The sequence below is a fragment of the Hypomesus nipponensis genome, chromosome 11, assembly GCF_054491055.1.
Source record: "Hypomesus nipponensis isolate SF chromosome 11, ASM5449105v1, whole genome shotgun sequence".
Taxonomy (NCBI): domain Eukaryota; kingdom Metazoa; phylum Chordata; class Actinopteri; order Osmeriformes; family Osmeridae; genus Hypomesus; species Hypomesus nipponensis.
In genome coordinates, this window is record NC_140371.1 from 5193413 (window position 1) to 5215274 (window position 21862).

General features: G+C 45.0%; 3 protein-coding genes across 6 annotated transcripts; 1 reads left to right on the forward strand and 2 right to left on the reverse strand.

Annotated features, from left to right (window-relative positions):
- Window positions 1-1113: 1113 nt before the first annotated feature.
- On the reverse strand, window positions 1114-13705 carry sufu (suppressor of fused homolog (Drosophila)). Of its 3 annotated transcripts, none has more exons than XM_084709948.1 (12): window positions 13342-13705; window positions 12809-12943; window positions 12270-12406; window positions 9424-9566; window positions 8971-9056; window positions 8324-8396; window positions 7809-7962; window positions 7601-7703; window positions 6773-6907; window positions 3729-3867; window positions 2870-2938; window positions 1114-2661 (listed from the first exon to the last, which is right to left on the reverse strand). In XM_084709948.1, the coding sequence occupies exons 1-12, from the start codon at window positions 13488-13490 to the stop codon at window positions 2572-2574; spliced, it is 1413 nt and encodes a 470-aa protein (XP_084566074.1). In that variant the 5' UTR covers window positions 13491-13705; the 3' UTR covers window positions 1114-2571. The 3 variants fall into 3 exon arrangements, with proteins under 3 accessions (XP_084566074.1, XP_084566075.1, XP_084566073.1); XM_084709949.1 differs by having other exon boundaries at window positions 7601-7697; window positions 7809-7965; XM_084709947.1 differs by having other exon boundaries at window positions 7809-7965.
- LOC146267849 (uncharacterized) lies at window positions 12962-15955 on the forward strand. Of its 2 annotated transcripts, none has more exons than XM_084709950.1 (3): window positions 12962-13244; window positions 13371-13548; window positions 14368-15955. In XM_084709950.1, the coding sequence occupies exon 3, from the start codon at window positions 14460-14462 to the stop codon at window positions 15132-15134; it is 675 nt and encodes a 224-aa protein (XP_084566076.1). In that variant the 5' UTR covers window positions 12962-13244; window positions 13371-13548; window positions 14368-14459; the 3' UTR covers window positions 15135-15955. The 2 variants fall into 2 exon arrangements, with proteins under 2 accessions (XP_084566076.1, XP_084566077.1); XM_084709951.1 differs by having other exon boundaries at window positions 12962-13204.
- A 2891-nt stretch (window positions 15956-18846) lies between these two features.
- Window positions 18847-21818, reverse strand: mettl18 (methyltransferase 18, RPL3 N3-histidine). The gene is made up of 2 exons (XM_084709881.1): window positions 21610-21818; window positions 18847-21246 (listed from the first exon to the last, which is right to left on the reverse strand). Exons 1-2 carry the CDS (start codon window positions 21724-21726, stop codon window positions 20227-20229), a joined length of 1137 nt encoding a protein of 378 aa, XP_084566007.1. The 5' UTR covers window positions 21727-21818; the 3' UTR covers window positions 18847-20226.
- Between the last annotated feature and the right edge of the window lie 44 nt (window positions 21819-21862).

The following is a 21862-nucleotide window of genomic DNA, read 5'->3' on the forward strand; positions in this document are numbered from 1 at the left end:
ATGCTGTGAAGGACTGAAATCCTGCAGTGTCTGCAAGGTCCCCCTGCTCAAGAAACCACATGTACAGGAGGCCAGCTGAAGTTTATGCTTTGGGTGTGTTTTTCTGCTAAGGGGACCGGACAACTTAACGGGATCGGTATTACAACATGACAATGACCCACGACACATGGCCAAGGCAACAAGGGAGGGGCTCAAGAAGAAGCACATTAAGGTCCTGGAGTGGCCAAGCCCGTCTCCAGACCTTCATCCCATAAATCTGTGGAAGGAGCTGAAGGTTCGAGTTGCCAAACATCAGCCTCAAAACCTCACTGACTTGACGAAGATCTATAAAAAGGAGTGGGACAATACCCCTCCTGAGATGTGTGCAAACCTGGTGGCCAACGACAAGAAACGTCTTGACATCTGTGATTGCCAACAAGGGTTTTGCCACCAAGTAATATGTCACGTTTTGCAGAGGTCAAATACTTATTTCACTCATTAAATGCAAATCAATTTATAACAATTGACATGCGCATACATGGCATCAAATGTACACTATTTAATGTACATTAGTACACAACACGAAAAAAGCAACCTGGTGATGATGCAACTCTTTTCTAAATACGAATAACATAGTATGACATTTCTTTGAATATCTTCTAAACTTCTCACTATCCGGTGGGTTACTGAAGCTCTGTGTCTACCCACATATGCTTAGTGACGTGTTCTGCAGCATGAAAGCATTTACAGAGAAAAGGTTTGGTTCTAGCCATTGAGAAGAAGTCACTTCAGGTACTTCAGCCGAGGCAAGCGGGATGTAGGAGATTTGACAATGAGAAAAGAGGGGGATGGGAGAACAGGATTTTGAGAGGAGGGCGTAATGAGGAGGATGAAAGAGAAGGGGAGGATGAGCATCGAGGGTGATTGGAGGAAAAGCGAGAGGAATGAGGGTAGGGGGTGATTAAAGACAGATACAGGATGGGGCATGTTTTTCGATCCCTAATGGTTACACTAAGGACCAAAGATTTTAAACAGAATTCATTAAAATTGCCTTTGAGGAAGGACATCTGATCTAGGGGGATGACTGACACAATGTTTACCATGTCCTTCAGTGCACACATTAAGAGAAGGATATGATCATGTAAATACCTTTAATGCACTTGGGATTACAGAGAAATAGGCAGTTACACAATTCATGACCAAATTTAAAAAAAGTTTTTTGGCGCCTCATAAAAGCTCTTTTTTACACTACCACTCATAAAAGAAAAACAAATTAAAAAATCACGGCAACATCATTACGCTTAGTGAACACATCCTCTCTTTAGGAAACAAACTCTGAAATACATTCACACATCAAACGCATAGATGGAGGGATGGCAAAAGACAAAAAAAGGAAAACATTGATTCAATTAATCCAGATGTACTGGCAGGCAGTGTCTCGTCTCTATAGAAACACAGCTTCCTATTCACTGCAAAGCAGAAGAGACGGCCATGCCTGAATAGTCTTCAAAGGCAGCTTTCCTCACTTCCTACCTTCTTGTGAGGACTCACTAATGTAATAGTCACTACTGGCAACAGCTGTGTAGACCTAGGAGAATTAGCCTTCTCCCGTCTAGTCACGTTAGGTCAGTGGGTAGCTCAAGGAGGGAGGATGCATCTCTAGAGTCCTGAAACAGGGCCATATTTTACTCACATCCTCCGACTGGAGTACATTTCAGCACATTTAAGTAACCCTAGATAACACCACAGAGGACCAGAACGAACACATATCATACAGTTTTAAAACTAACAAAACATCCCCAACGAAACACTAGTCTTCAAAGTAGTGTCATGAATTCTTGCTCACATTTCCCACAGCATTGTCAACAGTTTGGGCCTTGGTTCATTTCATGTCATGTGGAGAGCATGTTACACAAACAGAACAAACAAATACATACAACACAGTACACACATGACTTCAACGGGATATTAAAGGGGAAATATTTGCAAAAGTTGTACATGCATATTGCGTACACATGAAGACGAGCAAGATCATCTTAAACATTTTTTTAACTAGGTGTTCTGACTGATTAACACACAGAGAGGCTGGCACTGAGGGAAGTCAGTCTGTCTCCAGTCAAACTCTTCATCAACCAAGTGGCCCATGAGTTACACAAACAGCATGGATCCACTTTGCCATCTACTGGCACCTTTGGCATAACCGCAAACACAGAATATGTCCAGCACTTAGGAATAATAATAATAAAAACAAAATAAATTGATTTTTTACTAAGTATAAAAACCTACAGAAGGGAACACCCAAACCCACTTGTGTCTATTGGAATGTAGGCCGGGGAAGTCCAGTAGTAGTTCTGGCAGGTACCCTTCATGATGCCTGCGTACTGCTAGGCCGTGAGGGAGGGACAGTGTCAGTGTGCCCAAATCTGGGGCGTCCAACTGCAGTCCCTGGAGCAGGTCAACCCCCATGGACCAAGGCTGGGTTGTGGTTCGCTAAGGGACCACACTCACGTTCCTACTGGGAACTGGGGCTGTGTGTGTGCGTGGTCCCAGTGTCTAGGTGTAGCGTGTGTGTGTGTATATCTAAAGCCAGTCTCACTGCAGGGGACTGTCAAACACAGAGTCTGGAAGGACGGATATCTTCAGCTTCTTCTCTGGCCAGCTGTACTCCTTCGGTAACTTAGTCTGACAGAATGGGAGGGGGAGAGAGGGAGTGACAGGTAGAGGAAAAGAGAGAAGAGAGAGAGAGGCAGAAGGGGAGAGAAAGTCTGAGAACTTCAACACTGGAATCTCCCATCAACAGGATATTAAGTCCCCACCATGCAGCACATTAACGCTGCCAGATGCTCTTAGGAATAACAGTGAGTCCTGGAGCTCAGAAAGCTCCCCTCACCTCCTCTCGAGTGTTCAGCTCCTGAAGATCTCCTAACATCTGCTCCACAAACTCCTCCGTCAGCAGGATCTAAGACAGTCAGACACAGAACAGAGTCAAGCCTTGGTGGAAGACTGGGAGGGTGTTGCCAAGTTATGCTCCTATTGTGTGTCGCGAGTCTGAATGAGTGGGTGAAAAAGTATGTGTCACTACGTTTCCATTATGGTATCATATCCCAGTACGATACATGGCGCTGTTTTCCTTACAACTAGTGGTGATACAGCCCTTTCCAATTGAACCACTACCAACAACAACATCAACATTTCGAGAAAGACGGCAAACGGAGAGCACGGTGAAGCTACGTCCCTCTACATTTCGTGCATGATGACCATAGGACTACTGCGAATGCAAACGGCGCTATTGGCTCGCATTGTTTGTTTGTTTGTTTCGACAACTTATCGTCTTTTTTGACTTCCAGGTCACGACCTGGGAGGGAGGGTGGCGGGATCTCAAGCATGCGCAAACACACAGAGTCCAGTTCATAGTCCAATTCACCGTTTACAAGCATGCAATGTCCGAATTATCAACCGACTTGGATCGAGTTATCTCGGGGTGTCGATCAGATCGTAGTCGGACCGCAACTATTCGAACAAAGGTGTTTACAAGAAACGGATCATTCTATTTCAGTCCAAATAAGACAGTAATTCGAATCCATGTAACCACGGTGTGTGTTCACAGGGTAGACTCCTAGTGTGTGTAACTGGTTAGTGTTGTGTGTGTGTGTGTGTTGTTGAGTGTAGCATGTGCAGAAAAGATATGTCTGTATTGTATGTATGTAGTTAGTGAGCTTATATGTATGTGCATATGTGTATGGGTGTACCTGTAGCCAGGGCCCATGAGCAGCATAAGGGTGTTCCTCTGTAGCGAAGGCTCCCTCCACCCCTGTGGAGACGAAGGTGATGGCCGTATCTCCAGTGATGCTCTTGTAGGTGAAGTGTCTCCCATGCAGCAGCCTGCCCCTGGGAGCAAAGAACCAGTCAAAACAATCTGAACAAGGATTCGCCGGAACGGAGAACCAGTCATAAATGACAACCAGTCAGAACAATCTGAACATAGAACCAGTCCAGTTAAAGAACACAGTCAGAAAAGTCGGAACAGAAAACACAGTGAGAGCAGGCACATCAAGAGACCCTTGTCATCAAAGATTGGCTTTGCACAATGAATAACAGTTCTAAAGGCAATGTAAAATCAGAAACATTAAGACAGGTCACACAAGGCGAATATTCAGTATGTAAACAGCTTGGAAACATGGCTATAAAGTTGGCAGAAAAGTTGACAGGCACAATTATAGCCAACAGTTTCCCAAAAGAACTCTGCACGCCTATTTAAAAGACAGAACAAATATTGTAAGATATTTAAGATGTAAACACAGCTGTGCAGACATGAATATTGCTTACCAAATTTAGATCATGGAATTATTTAAAATTTAAAATGATTCCAGCTGGGAACTAACTTTTCAAGTGCCAAACCCATTTATTTTTGGTTGAAATTATTCTGCACGGTTCAAAATTAGGTGTGCAAACTAGAACGGAACAAATTCCGTGTTGGTGCAATACGGGTAAGTGATAACAGCAGGCCAGAGACCCATCCTCCTTGGGACCCAACACCACTGGGCCCCTGTGCACAGCCTGTCAGGCTCTGCTCTTTGGAGCAGAGATGTTCAAGTCTTTACAGTCCAAATCAAGCCTTACAGGCCAAGTCAAGTTAGACCGTTGAACAGTTTCTCACCTGTTTTCAGCTCAGGTTTCGTTTAAGCGGGGCAAAACCCAACCTATCTACGTCACAGCCACCTATCTCTGTCAGATCCCAGACGGTTCATATAACCTGCATTCTGTTACTCAGCTGGTCTAATGCAAAGACAGTTAACACATAAAACACTCAGAGACTGCAGGTAGGTCTGTTCTGATATCTGCAATTGATTTAGCTAGTGTTGCTAAATTCAATAAATTCAAGGGGGCGGAGCTTCAGTGCCATCATGCGACACGCCCCCCCAGTATCAAGCAGAGAAGACTGCCGATTTTCTCACGATTTCAAAGCCTAATTTAACATACTTGTCCGTGTCCATTGGAATTTGGATGGGTAGTTAACAACACATTCTTCTGTTGTGTGATGAACTTAAAACTCATTTTTAGTTCTGCTTTACAGCCTCTTTAAATCAAGTCAAGAGCTTAAAGCCTGCTGAAAGCTAGATCTATAAAAGCCTGTCGAAAATATTTCAATAGACTGCCTGAACTAAATCAGGTGCTATTTAAATCAAAAGTTGAAGCTGCAATAGAAAACACTATAAAATCAATTCAAATATGAAAAACTGTTTCACCAATTCTTGTCTGACTTCCGAGTTTTCCTCCAGCCTGAGGTCATTGGAAACTGTTCAGAAAAAGACTGTAGCTACTAATAGTTCCTCATGGGATGCTTACTGGTCTGAACCACTGTGGTACGGGCCCAAATAGATAACTTGGAGCCAGGGCTGCCCATAGAAATGGCTGGGCCCCTGAAAAGGTCCAGTGAATGGGTCTTTACTTATATTAACGCATGCACGTGTGTGCTCTCTCTCTCTCTCTCTCCAACATAAAACATATGTAAACTGAGAGCTCGTACTCAGTGATGGGAGCTACATTATAGTGAAACAAATACATCTTTATACATAAAACTTTAACATAAAGTTTAATCAATATAACTGAGAAGCCTTAACAACTTGTGTGGCACCGGGCCAGACACACACAGACATAAAAAATACAAATTTGACACACTGAGATCTGCTATACTCACACCACATTTTCTAGTATAAAATGCAATTTACCTGCCTTCATCTTTGCCTATTATGCTTCCTTGTCTTTCTGGAGGCAAAGTCTTTTACAAAGTATTTGAAGTCAATTTGTTTAGCCATTTCACACTCAATGGCAAGAATTGTGATTGAGCCTCTCCTGGCTCATTGTGGAGCGCAAGTCATTTTTATTTTGAGTTTACTGAAGGACCTTAGAACATGCACTTTCTCAGTGTCAGCTTTGCTCAAACTAGCTTCCTCTTGGCTAGCATCGTGGCTACTGCTGCTCGTCTCTGCAGCCTGGCTGGGAGCATCTTTCGAAGTTGACTGGAAAAAAATGTTTATTACTTTTATTTGGGGTAATGCCCCTGCTAACGCTCTCCTTTTTTTCTCTTTTCTTTTTCTTCTTTTTTTAAGTCATGGTGAGTATTTCAGTTCAAAATAAAATTGGTTATAATTTCGTAAAATATGTAGGACAAACATCGCGGCTGGGCCCCAGAAAGCTTTCCCCCCTTATGGGCGGCCCTGCCTGGAGCTTTTAACTTGGATTTTTGTGTGGTCGTGATCTTATAAATCCAGCTGTGTCGCATGGCTACAGAACAGTAGCCAGACTCGGGGTGTATTCCTCTTTCTGACCCCCGGCTCACTGATGGCCTCCCCTCACCCTCTCCTTCTCCCTTTCTGCATTCCTCCCTTCCTCACCCTCTCCTTCTCCCTTTCTGCGTTCCTCCCTTCCTCACCCTCTCCGTCTCCCTTTCTCCCTTCCTCACCCTCAGACAAAGGTCTCTCTGTAAGCTGCCTGTGCCCCCCTTCCTCCCTCCCATACACACCCGATATGAATCATGTTCATCCTGAGACAGGCAGAGCCTCCAGTCTTGGTAAGAGAGAGAGGGGGGAAGAGAGGGAGGTGAACACAAGCTCACTACCACGTCGCCAACAGGCAACAAGAGGTTCCTAGAAGATTGATCAAATCAGAGTGGAATAATGTGTGTGTGCAAGAGAGAGAGAGAATATGTGTGTGTACATGAGACAGAGGGGCAGCAGTATGTGTGTGTGTGTACCTCACACAGAGGGGCAGCAGTATGTATGTGTGTGTGTACCTGAGACAGAGGGGCAGCAGTGTTCCTGACTCCTGGTTGAACTTCAGATGGACACTCTCCAGCTGCCTGGTACGAACCAGCTCATGAGGAACGATGGCTGCTGAGCCCTCACTCTCCAGGCTGGCCTTCCTGCTCCTGGGGAGGAGGAGAGAGAGAGATGAGGGGGGAGAGGGAGGGGTAGGGGAAAGACAGAGGGAGATAGAGAGGGTGCAAAGTGACTAAGTGAGCAATTGGGAAGCATTGGTTATGAGACAGGTGTGTGTGTGTGTGTGCAGGTTTCAGCCATCCTGTCTCATACTGCTGGCCCTGCAAATGGCCCACTGACAGTCAATGGAAAAACCAGATGGGGAGATTTGTGTGTGTGCGCACACACACACACACACACACACAGAGAGCAGCTGGAACGTGATAAGGTCAGCGGTCTTGACCTCGTCACTGTTCCTCTGGTGACAGCCTGGCACTGCTCACATGTAGACATGACAACCAGCAACTCTGGAGAGACTGCACCCACAGGGGGGTCAACTAGGGTTCAGCATGACTTCCTGTGAGACTGTTTCAGGGGAAGAGGAGGGCGGTGGGAGGGAGGAGAGTAGGAAGGAAGAAGGGGGAAGCTGGAGAAGAGAAGGAGGGAGAACAGGAGGAGGAGGGAGGAATATGAGGAGGGAGGGGAGCCTCCGTGATGAGCCCCACAACTTTATCAACAGGCCCCACACAGGAGATTAAAGTACAGGAAAGTGGTTACAGTCAGGGTGTGTGTGTGTGTGGTGCGCATGTACTGATTGGGATCTGTGTGTGTGTGTGCTTACTGGTGTGCGCGTGTGTGCTTACTGGGGTCTGTCCTGGGTCTGTCTCTGGCTGCTGATGGGTGGCAGAGCAGCCTTGGTGTTGAACTCCAGTCCTTTCCTCAGCGCCTCCCTGATCTGCTCTGTGTCTGGAGCACACACACAAACAAAAGCAACGACATTGGAAGACTCCAAAAGCATTCTTATCTTTCAGGAAAAGATTCCTTCTTTGAACAAGGGGCGTGTCTGTGTACCCTTGTCGGAGAGTCTGCGCGGCTGGGAGCCAATGCAGACGGACCTGCTGTCGTCCTCGTCCTCGGGAGGCCGGCTCAGGTCGTCCCACACACACTTGGCACTGACCCCACTCAGGTTGGAACCCTCGGTCTCTATGCCCTGGTCCACTCTGTCCTGCTTGGGATCAGCAACACACACAAACATCAACACTTGCGCGTGCAAACACCAATACTGATACTCTGTCTCACACACACTAGCTCTTACACACACAGCAGCTCTCACACACCAGACGAGAGCTTTGTAACTATGCTGCCCTATTAGTATTTGGCCAGCAGGTGGCGCAGTTCAGTCAACTCCTGCTGACTACAATCACTCAAAGAAGAACCTGTTCACACATGTCTACTTGTTCCCACATGTCTGCTTGTTGTGACTGAGTCTCGCAGCTACGGACTGATGCTCCGGTGAGATGAACTAGGACAGGGTTCCCAGAGAGCAGGGGAAACCAAAAAATCCTGAGAGAACTCTGCAGCCTTACTTGTAGGTGAGGGTCGATGTCAAATATGGTCTCTCCTCTCCTCATGTCTGTGATCAGCCAGGGGCCACCAGCCCTGTATGCCCACACACACACGCACGCACACACACACACACACTGAAAAGACAGACCAAAGTGGTGTGTATTTTAGGTTGTGTCATGCTATATATATGTAGTGTTAGTACTGTTTAGGAGGACTTTGTTGTTGTGCGGTGGTGTGGTGTTGTGTTATGGTGATGTTGCACTGTTGAGGAGGTTATGGTGTTGTGTTATAGCGTAGTGTTGTGTGGTGGTGTTGTGTGGTGGTGTTGTGGTATGGTGTTGTGGTATGGTGTTGTGTGGTGGTGTTGTGGTATGGTGTTGTGTGGTGGTGTTGTGGTATGGTGTTGTGGTATGGTGTTGTGGTATGGTGTTGTGTGGTGGTGTTGTGTGGTGGTGTTGTGTGGTGGTGTTGTGTGGTGGTGTTGTGGTATGGTGTTGTGTGGTGGTGTTGTGTGGTGGTGTTGTGTGGTGGTGTTGTGTGGTGGTGTTGTGGTATGGTGTTGTGTGGTGGTGTTGTGTGGTGGTGTTGTGTTGTTATGGTGTTGTGTTGTGTCTGGCGTTGTGTTGTGTCTGGCGTTGTGTTGTGTCTGGTGTGTGTCTCCACTCACACGTGCACGCCTCTGAGCAGCTCCAGGATCCCCTGTCCGTTCCACTGCTGGGCTGCCTGCAGCTCCTCTGTACACACACCCACAATCTGCTCACAGACGAAGCCGCCAGTCAGAGTGTGTGTGTGTGTGTGTTAGTATAAAGACCATTCAGAGAATGTAACCTATGCATTTCTGAACCTCAATCTTTGACTACTTTTCAGATTTTAAATTTTTATGTCGCTTTGGGTAAGTGTCCGTGGTCTCCCCCTCTGCTAAATGAATAAAATGCTAAATGGAAGTGTGTGTGTGTGTTTATTGGGCTCCATGCATCTGCACTCAAGGCCTAACTAATGAGATTTGCCTAACCATGTAGCAATGTGTTACACAGTATAGCAGGGTGTTATCTGGCAAACATTAGTATGGCTAAACAGAAGTTTTAGGCCGAAAATGAAGCCCGGGGCTGGATTTGCTCACCTGCAGGAAGCTGACTATGCCAAAGGGGGTATGGACAGGCTGCATCTGGGGGTCCTCTGTCAGCAGCATGTGCTGGATGCGAGACTCACTGTTGTCTAGTGGGCTGTGCCACGAAACGTGGTCGCCACTGCAAAATGTGTTTTCTGCACAAGATGACAAAACACAGCAGATGATAAGAGATGGTGGGGAGGGAGACAGAGAGGTGGGGGTGTGACAAAGAATATAGACACAGGGTTTCAATTAGATGTTTTGGGGGCTGCTGAGGAGGTTACGGGCACCCTGTCTAGATGTGCTCGGGAAGAAAGGAGGGGGCAAGAGAAGGAGGATAGGAAAAGGCAAGAAGGAGAGGGGGAAGACAGGGCCATGAACCAGCATTCATCTAGCTTCAGAGGCCACCCAGGTGCAAATGGACCCCAGCTGGAGAGTGGAGGGGTGGGGGAGGGGTCCCTCCTCTATCCTTTACTGGTTCTGAACCCTCCCAACCCCCCACCCTTCAATGTATACATTTCACCCAGCTGTGGGATTTAAAGGACTTAGCAGCGGAGTAACACACAAGGTCTGGGAGAGAAGGAAAGTGCTTTTGCAGTAGTAAAAACAATAGTGTTTGTAGCGAGGGAGAGTGAGAGAAGGAAATTAGACTTCCTACGTTTCCCTAGAGACTAGAAATAAACCATGCAGAGGACCTAGTCTAGAACAGAGACTTAAGTCGAATCCCAATTCTCTGTCTTACCCCTACCAGTGGGATTTTATAGGGCTACATAGCCCTATGAACCGAGACACCACTTGGTTACAGTTACATATATCGATGTCTCCAAAGCAAGTAGTATTATGCACTGATATCAAATGAAATTAGCTGCTAATGGAGTTTAATTAAAACTTTAGACATGCATGAGGTCCATTCAAGGCTAATCAAAGAAATGCGGGACTGTTGTGCAAATCGGCAATGTAACGTTAGCGTGGAAAACTAGCGATTTTTAAAAAGGGGTCATTGACTGGGTATTTGGGGTATTGCACAATGTTCCTTAAGGTCTCCAATAGGGTATGTAACATTGGTGCTCAAAATGGTCCAGGGGCTTTTCTATGAGCCCTGATGCATCATGTGAAATAGCCTGGGGAAAAACAATCGTTTTTCTTCTTTTATGGTATGCTCATGAAAATATAGATGAGCTGCGCGCTGATTGGTTGGTTTACAAATGAGTGAAGCTGCGGAGCAAAGACTCAACGCGGCCAACAGCACTAACTGAAACATCGAGCTGGAGAATTGAAATAAAAACATACAAATAAATCTATTGTGTCTACAGAACACTGTTTTCAACAGATTGACTAGATAGCATTTGAAATGATAATGTTGGTTGTTTCCATTTCTTTTGTCGAAGCAAACAGGATCGACTTAGGTGTGCTTCAGTTTAGCAAACAAACTATTGTGATTCAACTCAGCTTCAGTTAGCGCTATATAGCTATATTGCTGAAAAATAGATCTGGAAAAACATGCATCTTGAATTGTAGATTTACATAACGACACAGGTTATTTATTTGAATGAAACACAGTCAGGAACATGAAATAACGTTAGCCCCATTGCCAATAAATTAAATCCTCATCACATATTCTACTGATTCTACAGGCAGGATATGTTAACATTGCTAATAACTCTTAGCAACTACATCATACTACAGTTTGCGGTTGTGATGAACATAAGGTCGAAAGAGCACCTCTTTTCAGCAACAGCTTCATAGTAAATCCTGCTTTACATTGTCCCAGGTTTTCAAAAATGTCCTCAGTGAAATGGTTCGAGTAAATGGGTAATTGAGGGTCAAACTGCACAGGGATCTTCTCATAGACAAATATCCCAGCCCGTCGAGTGATTGGTTCCTTGGGAAGACTCTGAAAAGTGTCAGCCTTCCCTGTACAGGCTGGAACACTGCATTTACGACCATAGTCCATTTTCAATATCCTTGAAAAACCTTCTTTGTAATTCTGAGGAAGTACACACAGCAGTGCGCAGCAAATTTGGGGGCGTGACCAAGGTACAGACCAGAGCCAAAAAAGGTGGAGCCACCGAACTGACGTCAGTGGGGTGGCTTTTTTAAAACCTACCATTTTGCAGCTACATGTTTTAATTGTGACATTTGTATAAAAAAAGAGGTGTCAATGGACTTTGAGGTTTACTGTATGTCCATTTTACCCACCGAACTGCCGTTATTCAACTATGACAGGGTAAAATCGGTTTAGCAATCAATGACCCCTTTAAACATTTTGATTAAGAACATGGTTGCAAATCCATAAGTACAGGACTGTGTAGAGCACAAAATAAGACTCAAAATAAGAAAATAAGCTGCTATTGGTGCAGGTTGCGCAGTATTAACCTACCCCTCCGTTTCAATTTAAGCTCCTGAAAACACTTGGTTTTAAGGGGGGTATACCCCTTTGTCTTTGCCCTACCCCTAGATCAAAAAGAGTATTGGGACACCACTTACTCTCACGTGAACGCGCAAAACTAAGGGGTAGGTGTAAGACAGAGTATTGGGATTCAGCCTGTCTAGAACAGAGAGGCTAGTCTTCAACAGAAGCTTTGCGTAAGACATATAGAACTAGTTTAGAACAGAACCTCATCCTAAAACAGAAAGACCTAATTTACAGGCAAGTCTAAACCAGAGCATCTTTCTGTTAAGGCTGGATTAAGGCTCTCTTTACATTACTCCTCGACGTTCTCTCCAACCTCAGTTGATTTGGAAGAGAAAATTGCTTTCTCCACAGTTACATTGTAAATACAGAGAAGGAATTATAGAATGTCCTAGAACCCTGAGACAGTTCAGATTCGAATATATTCAATACATTAAGAACTCACCTGATTGGAAGACGTAGCGAGCCAATCCCTGCATGAGTTCAGCGGGCCAGGTGGGGGGGGCGGTCTCCCCCAACTCCCTCTTCAACCTGAAGGTGAGCTCAAAGCCAAACCCACTGGGACCCTCTGCTCCTGTAAACCTGACACACACACACACACACACACACACACGCGCACCCACACGGGCAGAAACCAAGTACATAGGATACAAATCAATCATAACTATTGTGAAGAAAGTAGTAATAAAGCAGTTTTGTAAAACTATGACCACAGCATCATTCTAATATTGAATCTCTGACTACTAAACTATCAAGAGTAGAAAAGCATGCTCTCTGGAGAAAGTGGAAGCATGTGAGAAACTGGGCTGACTGATAAAATAATACCAAAGCCAACAGCTTCTATAAAAACAATTTCTTAACACTGACATGTTGTCTCATGAGGGTGCCCCAATTGTAATGTCGGACAGTGTTACCCATCGGTTGAAACATGTCAAGCTTGGAGGATATGGATCTTGATCAGAATCTGAGTTTGGGTGAACTTACTCGTGAACTCTGTTGTCACCGTACAGGTCGCTAAGGCCGAAGCTGACGTAGTGCCAGTGCTCCTGCACCTCCTGCGCCTGACAACCTGTGTTCCTATACATGCTGATGTAGTCCAGAGGGTCCGGACCCCCCAACCTGGCAACCCGCAGGGTGAGAGAAAAACACGTCAAATGGTTGTCGCAGCCAACGCGTTGGCTCAATATTTAGGAAATCCCAACGCAATATTCACGAGAACAAAACAACCTGGCTACAGTAAACTATTGACCAATAATTTGGTTTTCCTTTTCGTTGGCGATGAGCAACTCCAGCTGGTGTTCAGAAGAGTGTATCTGAACTGCCATTCTCTGAACGTGCCCATGAAGTACTGTTTATGGATTCTGCAACATTATATTAGTGGTAAACAGACTGCTTTGAAGATAAACAACTGGCTAGCTAGGTAGTTAATTTAGCTGGCTGTTCCCAACAGCAGATTAGAATAGGGGAGAGCATCAAATTATTAAATACATTTGACTTTACGTCACGTTGCGACTCACCAATATTTAACGATTGCTGTAACTTGTAGCGGGTTGGCCTGTTCGGGGTAGAGGCGCCTGCATTCCCCGTAGATCGCCTGCAGTCCGGGTGGAAACAGGGACGCTATTCCGTGGGCTGGTGTCCCACTGCTAGGCCGCACCTCGTCCATCCCACTGTCTGGAAACGATGGGAAATCTTCGGAAGAAGCGAACTATGTAACTTTTTTCGTAAGTCAATTCAAGGGAAAAACCTTTTAATTGCGTTACTAGTCTGAAATAACAAACTACACTTTACTGGACCTTAGTTGGCAATGTTATTAAAGCGAGGGGACCTCGAACGTTTCCCCAAGTCTACGATGGTCCGCCTGTTGCTCCCCCAATTAAGTCTGGGGTTGCCAGGTTAGTATTACAGTCAGGATCCACGGTTTGGGACGTAAAAACAAACAATTAATGTGCATATTAGATATATTTCATTACGTAGTCGTGTATATTTAAAATGTTTAGTGACTTAGAGGGAAACGACAAAAAATAAGTTTTTTTTATTTTCCGGTCTTTCGGCAAAGTTAATATTGTAAACCTGGCAACCCCGATAGTGGAATGTGACTTTTGCTTGGTTTAGGGAGCCCTCTGCTGTTTGATTGTTTAGATAAAGATAAATAAAACGGAGCTGTAAGTTGTATTCATCTATGACATGCCAACATCATAACTCTTGACTGAGAGCTTGTTCATTGAATATAAGATAAGGTAACGGTCGTCATCACACAAGATTTACTTAAGAGGTTTGTTTACCTGCTGCCTGGATACTTGGGCAGTCAAACGTTAAAGTCAGGCAGGTGGCTTGCAAAATAAGGAGCAAAGAAAAGTGAATGGATTTGCGATTCTTAACCTGCCTGCCGACACATTACAATTAGATGAGTGAGATTGTGTTGGTCTACGGGTGAGAACAGGCTGTGTGTGTACATTGATTATGAATGAAAAATACATGAGTATGTGTACTTTTCAACTTACATTTTTCAGCATGACTAATTGCATTTTTATGTGTTTCAGCTTAGAGGCACGTGTATGGACATAATCATCACAGCCTCTCTTCCGAGGCACAAGGACATCTTCCTTTTTTCTCCACACCTGCTCTTTAGAACATGCACTTCTTCCACCCATACAGCTTCCCTGCACCATACTCCTACAGCACCATGATTCCAACCTCCCTACCTCCACATGCGCTGTCGTCTTACAAAGGCAGCTGCTGTCTGCCACCCATCCACCCCCAGTATCCGCTGCTCTTCAACCCACCTCCGCAGCCCTTCTGCCTGGGTAGCAGGGACTGCAGGAAGGGTCCTCAAGACCCTGGTCAACAGTACCACCACTACTACAGCTCCTGGCCTTGGCACATGTGGTCTAACAACCTTTTGAATTACCAGCGTTTGTATTCACACCCTCTGGCACCTCCGGCCCCAGTGGCCCCCACCCCTCCTAAGCCCTCCAGGTTCCAGACTCAGACCTGGCCAGAGGGCTTCACCCTGAGAGGAGATCTCCGCTGGGGCAGGCTGGAGAGGGTGTACGGCCCTCGGAGGGAGCTGCCAGAGTTTGTGAGGGAGGATCTGCGGAGGGTTTATGGGACCTACCCTCGGACGGACCTGAGCATCACCTACCAGGGTGGGGAGTACGTGGTGAGAGGGGACCCCCATGTCGGGGAGCAGGAGTACCGGGTGGAGAGGAGGGTGGTCCAGCTGGCAGAAAGCCCAGAGGGGGACAGCGTGAGCGAAGTTGTGGAGGAGAGGAAGAAAAAAAGGGGATGGAAGGGAAGGAGATCATGAAGGAGAAGGAGAAATTGTAGCCTGGATGATGAGGTGTGCCAGTACCATGGTCCGACATGAGTTTGAAAATGTTTTTGTTAAGGGTTTCACTCACAGAGACACAAGACAGCAGTGCCCTCATTTGAATTATGGCTTCAAATATTGGTTATAAAGATGATTGAAGTGAACATGTTTATTTGTGCTGTATGAGATGTCTGTGGACATGCTTTTTGTAAAAAAAAAACACGTTCCATATTTATACTTCAATAGTAAACAAACGTAATGCATGAATCAATCTTTATTAAATCATTTTAGTATCAGTGTAAAACTAAACCTTTCTTATCTCAAAGTAGGCTGTTGTAACAGCAAATGTTGTCTGGAAGTCAGTCATCAATAACCTTTTTGAAGTGTAAAGTCACATGGTTGTGTGCCCTCTAGTTTTGTGTTAAATTGGTCTTTTGTGGTTTGGTGATGTCATCTGAATTAAGTGTAAAAACAATTAATCATCAAATCCCCCCTCCCCCCATACCATAAGCGATCATCCATTTTATGCACAAAACATTGTGGTATACAACCCCCTCATGTTTGTGAATCATCCTACTGTTGTCTCCATGACAGCAGGTTTCATGGAATGATAGCATTGAGCCATGATCCAGCTGATAAGACTGTCTGGGTGTGTGGGCTTGGTATGTCAGAGGTGTAATCTGCAACCTCATATTTACTGTAAACCATCTGTGCACAAACACGCACTGTTTTTCTGGAAGTCACCCCACATTCCATCATTTCTCAATTATCTAATTCAAAATTTGCAAGTAAATAAATGAGACACGAATGCCATAATATCTTTGATCAGTGTTGTTTATTTATATGTACACTGAATGTAATTAGACTTTAAATCAGAACCCTTAAAATATGTACTTTAGAGATGTACTTTAAAATGTCTAATGATGTGTTAGCCACCAAAAAAGCTACAACACTGTCACAGTTTACAGCATCAATGTGTTTGGTTACATTTACATGTTTTCATTTAGCAGACGCTTTTATCCAAAGCGACTTCCAAGAGAGAGCTTACAAAGTGCATATGTCACTGATAATAACAACAACAAGCCCCAAAGCATTGCGGGTAGCCAAAACAAGAAGCACACATTGTGAACAACCAAAAAATAAGTGCCAAAGGGAAGAACCATAAGCAGCATGTAGTTAAGCAAGTTACAATTAAACAACATTAATCTCTAAGTGCAAGTGTACCTGTAGAAAAAGCAAGCATCAGAAAAAATAAAAATAAGATGAACTAAAATAGAATATTTCACAGCGAATACAGTTGGTTCAAGAGAGCCATTTCCTGTTGTGGATTTGGTGTTCCAGCTGTCAGGCAGCACCAAACCAAAAGAACTGAGCCCATAGATGCCACATGAAGAAGTCCCCATCTATGGAATTCAGTTCTCAGGGCAGAGTACCTCTTGTTCAGAACCTCTTGTGGCACATCTCTTACTAAATCATCCTTGTGGAGGAAACTATCATATTTCAAAATAGTCTCTCTCTCTCTCTCTCTCTCTCTCTCTCTCTCTCTCTCTCTCTCTCTCTCTCTCTCTCTCTCTCTCTCACACACAAATACATATCCAGTGTACATAATGTACTTACTTACATTTTTATAATCTTTCCTGGCAGAACTAAACCCTGTACTGCTATGTCACTGCAAAAGCAATTTATCACAGAAGAACTTTGAAATTAAATTTACATTTACTGTCAGTTTGTTTCACACAATGATGACCTTCCCTATGGCCTTCCTGGCAGTTGGAACAAGAGTCAATGTCAGATGATGTCAGCTGATCGGTGCTTCCCCCTTCTGCTTTCAGTCCAATGGCCTCATGATGATGATGAGGAAAATTATAGCATGACATGGCAGGAAGTACTCTGTTCATGTGTGGGGCCATAGCTCTGTCTGTAAGGCGGCCTGATCTTTAAACACATACACACTTACACTTTTACTGTACAAGCCTCTAGCCTGACACAGGTCCCAGTTAATATGCCTATGATGGTTCCCTGTTAATGTACCTATGATGGTATTGTCACACTCCCCCTAGTCTTTGACAGTCTCTAGTGTCCTCAATTCTTTCTACCAAAAGTGAAAGAAAGAAAAACTGAAGCTTGATGGCACTTTGTACCAAAAATTCCATATTCTAAAGATTCATCTGAGGATTCAAAGATGAATCAAGACCAGGGTCAGTATCCTCATTCCTACAGCCAGTGTTGGAGGTCAGGGTATATGTGTCTACAAAAACTTTTGCAACGTCTTTCTCACAGGATGTAAGAGAAAGATCTGTGCCAAGGGAAGGATTCCTATAAATGTTTCACAACGCTGCTGACAGTTGGCTGAAAGGAAAGTGAGTTGTCCTCCATGTTGAATTGATACAATTGCTGAGTCACATTTCTGGAGAAAGATAGAGCCATTAAGTGACTCATCCTCAGCTACAACTACAGCAGTCAGAGTAAAGAAAGGCACAATTGTGGTTGACTCCATTAGCTTAAGTTGAATTGAATACTATAATCTATACGTTACTACCCTTCCTGTGTGTTCAAGGATGTCGCTAGTGCACTTATTAGCTTGTTATCCAATACTAAACAGACAGAACCCTTGCTCCAAAGTCCATTTAGAGATTGGGCAGTCGACATTTGTTGAAATCTCACCTCATCATAAGTAGTTCATGAAGAATGATAGTCAATATTGACTGTGAGAGAGAAATGTTAAGAGGATTTTACAGGGTCATCTAAGTCATTGGTATGTACGCAGTGTGGGCACATTCCTGTGAGGACACACACACACAAACAGCAGCAAAGTAGGCTTGAGGAAGACCGCACCTGAATACTGTATGTTCAGGAAACTTTCTGTCTTCCTGTAAGTTGGGCGTTTGATACAACCGGTTCCACAGCCTGTTAAACTATGGTTGTAGAAACGACACATTCTGTCTAATTACCTTGGAAACCCCATCAAGCATTCTAGAGATCAAACTTAATTACTGGTGCCTAATTGCAAACAGTAAATAAGTTTTGTTCATGAAGTAACTTACCAACCAAATCTTCAGATTGTCAGTCCCAGAGGAGAAACGATTTAACACAATACTGTCTATAGTTGAAAAGAAAACTGAAAGCTTAATATATGACTGTAACCCAGAAGCAAACACCGTGAGCAGCAGTGATGTCCAGGCCTGGTTTGGGTAAGGCTGTCAGACTTACAGCAACTCTTCATGATCCTTCCCGATCCAATATGTCTGAGGTCCTGCTGCGTCTCCACTCTCTTGTCTCTCCCACAGACACAAGAGGTACTGGCTTGACATTCAGAGAAACACAGACTCTTAAATACCCCCCTGTCCCTCCCTCCCTCCCTCTTGCTGCTACCTCTCATGTGTTCCCTCCGTTCGGTAAGCTTGGCAGTCACTTCCCAGTAAGGAGGAAACGGTGGGAGTGAACTTGCACGCCTCCTCATTGTGAATCAGCAGCAGAGCAGTTTCTGAGGAAACCCATCACATCACAGTGGCCGTTCCCTCTAACAGGGGAGAGGCTGAGAATGTTGGGAGGAGGAACTAGGAATTCCCCTTGTTGCAACTGCCGAAAACAGCTGTTGGGAGGAGGTGAGAGAGAGAGACAGAAAGAGAAAGAGAGGAGTGTATGTGAGTGTATGAGATTGTATGAGAGTATCCAAGAGAGAGAGAGACAAGAAAGAGTCAATGCGAAAGAGAAGTGACAGCAATCCAGAAAATGTATTCTTATCAGTGTTAAAAACATAGTGGTTCTTGTGTAGGTGTCACAGCTGTTGGGTTTCCACTGAAGCTTCCTTCTGTCAGCATACTGTATGTTCAGAAGCAAAAGTGACAAGTCTTCATAATCAAAGAACCGATACTCTAACAACAAAAACTTCACAGGGTTGTAAAAACAATGCAGACGGCTAAAACAAAAGCCTCCCGTTTTTCCGAGTGAGATGAATCTCCGGGGGTTTCCTTCATGACACTGTGACATAGCTGGAGGAGGACAATAATGACAGACACACACAGATAGAATTTACTATCAGTTATTTCCTCGTCAGGTCCACACTCGAGTCATTCAGGTGGAACCAGATTGAAGTGGCTATGAACAATTTGTTTTTATTACAATTTTACTTCCTAGAACACCCTTCCCTAACCTCTTCTTTCCTTCCTCTGGTTTCGCTTTTCAGACTCTGAGATTACACTCTGTGTAATGTTGTTTGACTTCTCGTCCTATCACAGCAACAGTTTTGCATCAGCAGTACATTCCCTGGGCACAATAATAGCTCTGTGACGCCATATTAAACACACACAGTCATTTATACCTTACAGTAAAGCTAAACAATCAAGAGCCTAAATATAGATGAGTACAGTAAATAGATTGAAAAGGTAAGTGCCATAGGTGAAGGGTGAATAGATTTAGAGCAGTGAATTCAACAGGGAGGAGTAGAATGAGATCTGACAGAAGACCACTCTTGCTGAGCAGTGATTCTAGAATCCCCTTCCTGGTTCCACATCCTGGGGCTGGAGGGATAAGTTGCAATTGACATTTTGTGCCGAACTTCAGAAACAAGCCCAGCTTTCATGCTGCTGTTTGAATACTGGGGAAATCGTCGACAAAGGTCAGTAAGCCCATTTCCTTTTCTCTCCTACCCCCTCCCCCTCACCCCCCTCCGCCATGTCTCTAAAGACCTTCAAATGATTCTCTGTGCCTTTCGGTTGCAGTGCACTTGGATTTCTGGCAGCCATGTTCAAAAGTCCAACATGGGAAGTGAGAGACAGGGACAGGGTGGGAGAGTATTGGGAGAGGGGGGGCACTGAAGGGCAAGTCAGGTGAATTCAGTCAACATTTTATTTTTTACAGTACTAGCCCCTCATCCTAGTCACAGATGCAACTTCAGTGACATATCTGAAGTTGAAAGCTAGGGAATATCCCTTACAATACTCAATCATGAAAGGTTATTTTAAACAAATCAATGTCTACCTGAGCGCACACTGCGCCCCAAAAAATGTTCATCCTCACAAAATGCATGCAAATGCTATGTGTCCTTTAATTAGCTGCATTGAAAAAGAGGGCTTTTAAAGGCCTCTTTTCAAGGTGACTTTGTGGTGTTAAATCTAAGGGCCACAACATGTCTCTGCAAGCCCTCATCCATATCCCACAGACGCTCCGCATGAAACACCCCCCTCTGCTCCACAAACGTCTCAAACAAGTGCAGCCCGCCCCCCACCCCGAAGTAGTGGGTCTTGGTGGCCAGGTAGACCAGCCCCTCCTGTGCCAGAAGCCCCTGGAGAGTGTCATGGAGCGCCGGGTAGTAGGCTGTGTTGTAAATTGTTTCAGAGGTGAATATTATGTCATATTTAGGGGAAGGATCTTCTCTCAGGACTAGTGGCAGATAAGTCCTCCAGTCTCCAGAGAAGAAGCGACACCGGGATAGCTTGGAATCCTGGGAAGGTTCCAGGGCTCTCTTCTTAGGTGGTGGTGGGCCGTTCTCTGTGTTCTCCTCCACTTTTCCCTCTCCTTTCTTTCCCCTTCCTGCCCTCTTCTCCTCCTCTACCTCTCTGTCGCTTTCCTCTCTCGTTAGTTTTTCACTTCCCTTCTTGTCGTCGTCCTCTCCCTCACTCTCCTCCACATCTCCTTCCCCCTCGTGGCAGTTTATCAGCACGTTAGGCAACGTGAGCTGTTCTATGACTGTGCTGTTATAGTCCTGGAAGTGGACCAGCCTGGCTCCCCTCTTCAGAGCCACTATACCCAGCAGCCCTGCCCCACAGCCCAGGTCCAGGACCCTCTTCCCCGCGAATGTCTCTCCCTCCCTGTCCACCAGCTCCAGCAGGTCATAGGTGCACTCCCACACCTTCAGCCCACCCTCGTACACCCCCGAGATGAGGTCCGATCTCTGAGTGGCTGTGCGGGACAGGATGCTCTCCCCATCCTCCCTCTCTCCGGCTGTCCTCTCGAACACTGACTCATTCAGGAAGTGGAGAGGAGGGAGCGCTCCAATCGTAATGGTCTCAGAAACTGCGTCCTCAAGGAGGGAGTGAGGCTCCACAGGGAGGAGGTGTTCCACAGCCTCTTTAACTGGTTCTGCTGGACTGCTGCTGACAGCTTTCTCCTACAACACACACAGATAAGAAGGGATAGTAATTCAAACATGGATTTAAATGGTTTGGTTTAAATTACAATTCTTCTCAAAGGTCAGTCAGCCTACAATACAAACGGTATCAGCCTAAAGCACTTGCCCCCTCTTGTGGTCACGCTGTTAAACGTGCACTCTACTTTTAAGATAACCAAACATATAGCCTTCAAATGTAATTGTAACGCTTCACAAATGAGTGAAAATGCTTCAGCTCCAGACCCACTATTAAACTCGTGACAACAACGTGAATAGAGACACATTTGTAAAGTTAACTAACTGTTATCTTTCCAATGTAAGACAAGCTAGCTAACTCGTATGTGTTAGCTAGCATTCACTTACAGGTTTAGCTGCGCATTTATGCTTCCCATTCAGGCCTTCATTTTGAGTAACGTCACTGTTCTCGTCAGACTGGCTTTTTGCTTCTATCTGCACATCGAAGTTGAAACTGAATGACATTGTAATAAAAGAGATAGATAAAGCTACCTGCTGCCAGTAACATGTGACACATCCGCATGTACAAGGAACTAGAAAACTACAACCCCCAGAGGTACTGGTCTGTCAACAATTGGTGAAAAAACACAATCTACCATGA

Excerpts from the sequence above, each read along its gene's own strand:
- sufu (XM_084709947.1), bottom strand. The coding sequence starts at position 13,490 with ATGGACGAGGTGCGGCCTAGCAGTGGGACACCAGCCCACGGAATAGCG. Across the intron at positions 6,908-7,600 it reads CAGACCCAGGACAGACCCCA|GAGCAGGAAGGCCAGCCTGG; the intron begins GTAAGCACACAC and ends CCTCCTCCCCAG. Across the intron at positions 3,868-6,772 it reads CTGCTGCCCCTCTGTCTCAG|GGGCAGGCTGCTGCATGGGA; the intron begins GTACACACACAC and ends CTTTGCTCCCAG.
- LOC146267849 (XM_084709950.1), top strand. The coding sequence starts at position 14,460 with ATGCACTTCTTCCACCCATACAGCTTCCCTGCACCATACTCCTACAGC.
- mettl18 (XM_084709881.1), bottom strand. The coding sequence starts at position 21,726 with ATGTCATTCAGTTTCAACTTCGATGTGCAGATAGAAGCAAAAAGCCAG. Across the intron at positions 21,247-21,609 it reads ATAAATGCGCAGCTAAACCT|GAGAAAGCTGTCAGCAGCAG; the intron begins GTAAGTGAATGC and ends TGTGTGTTGTAG.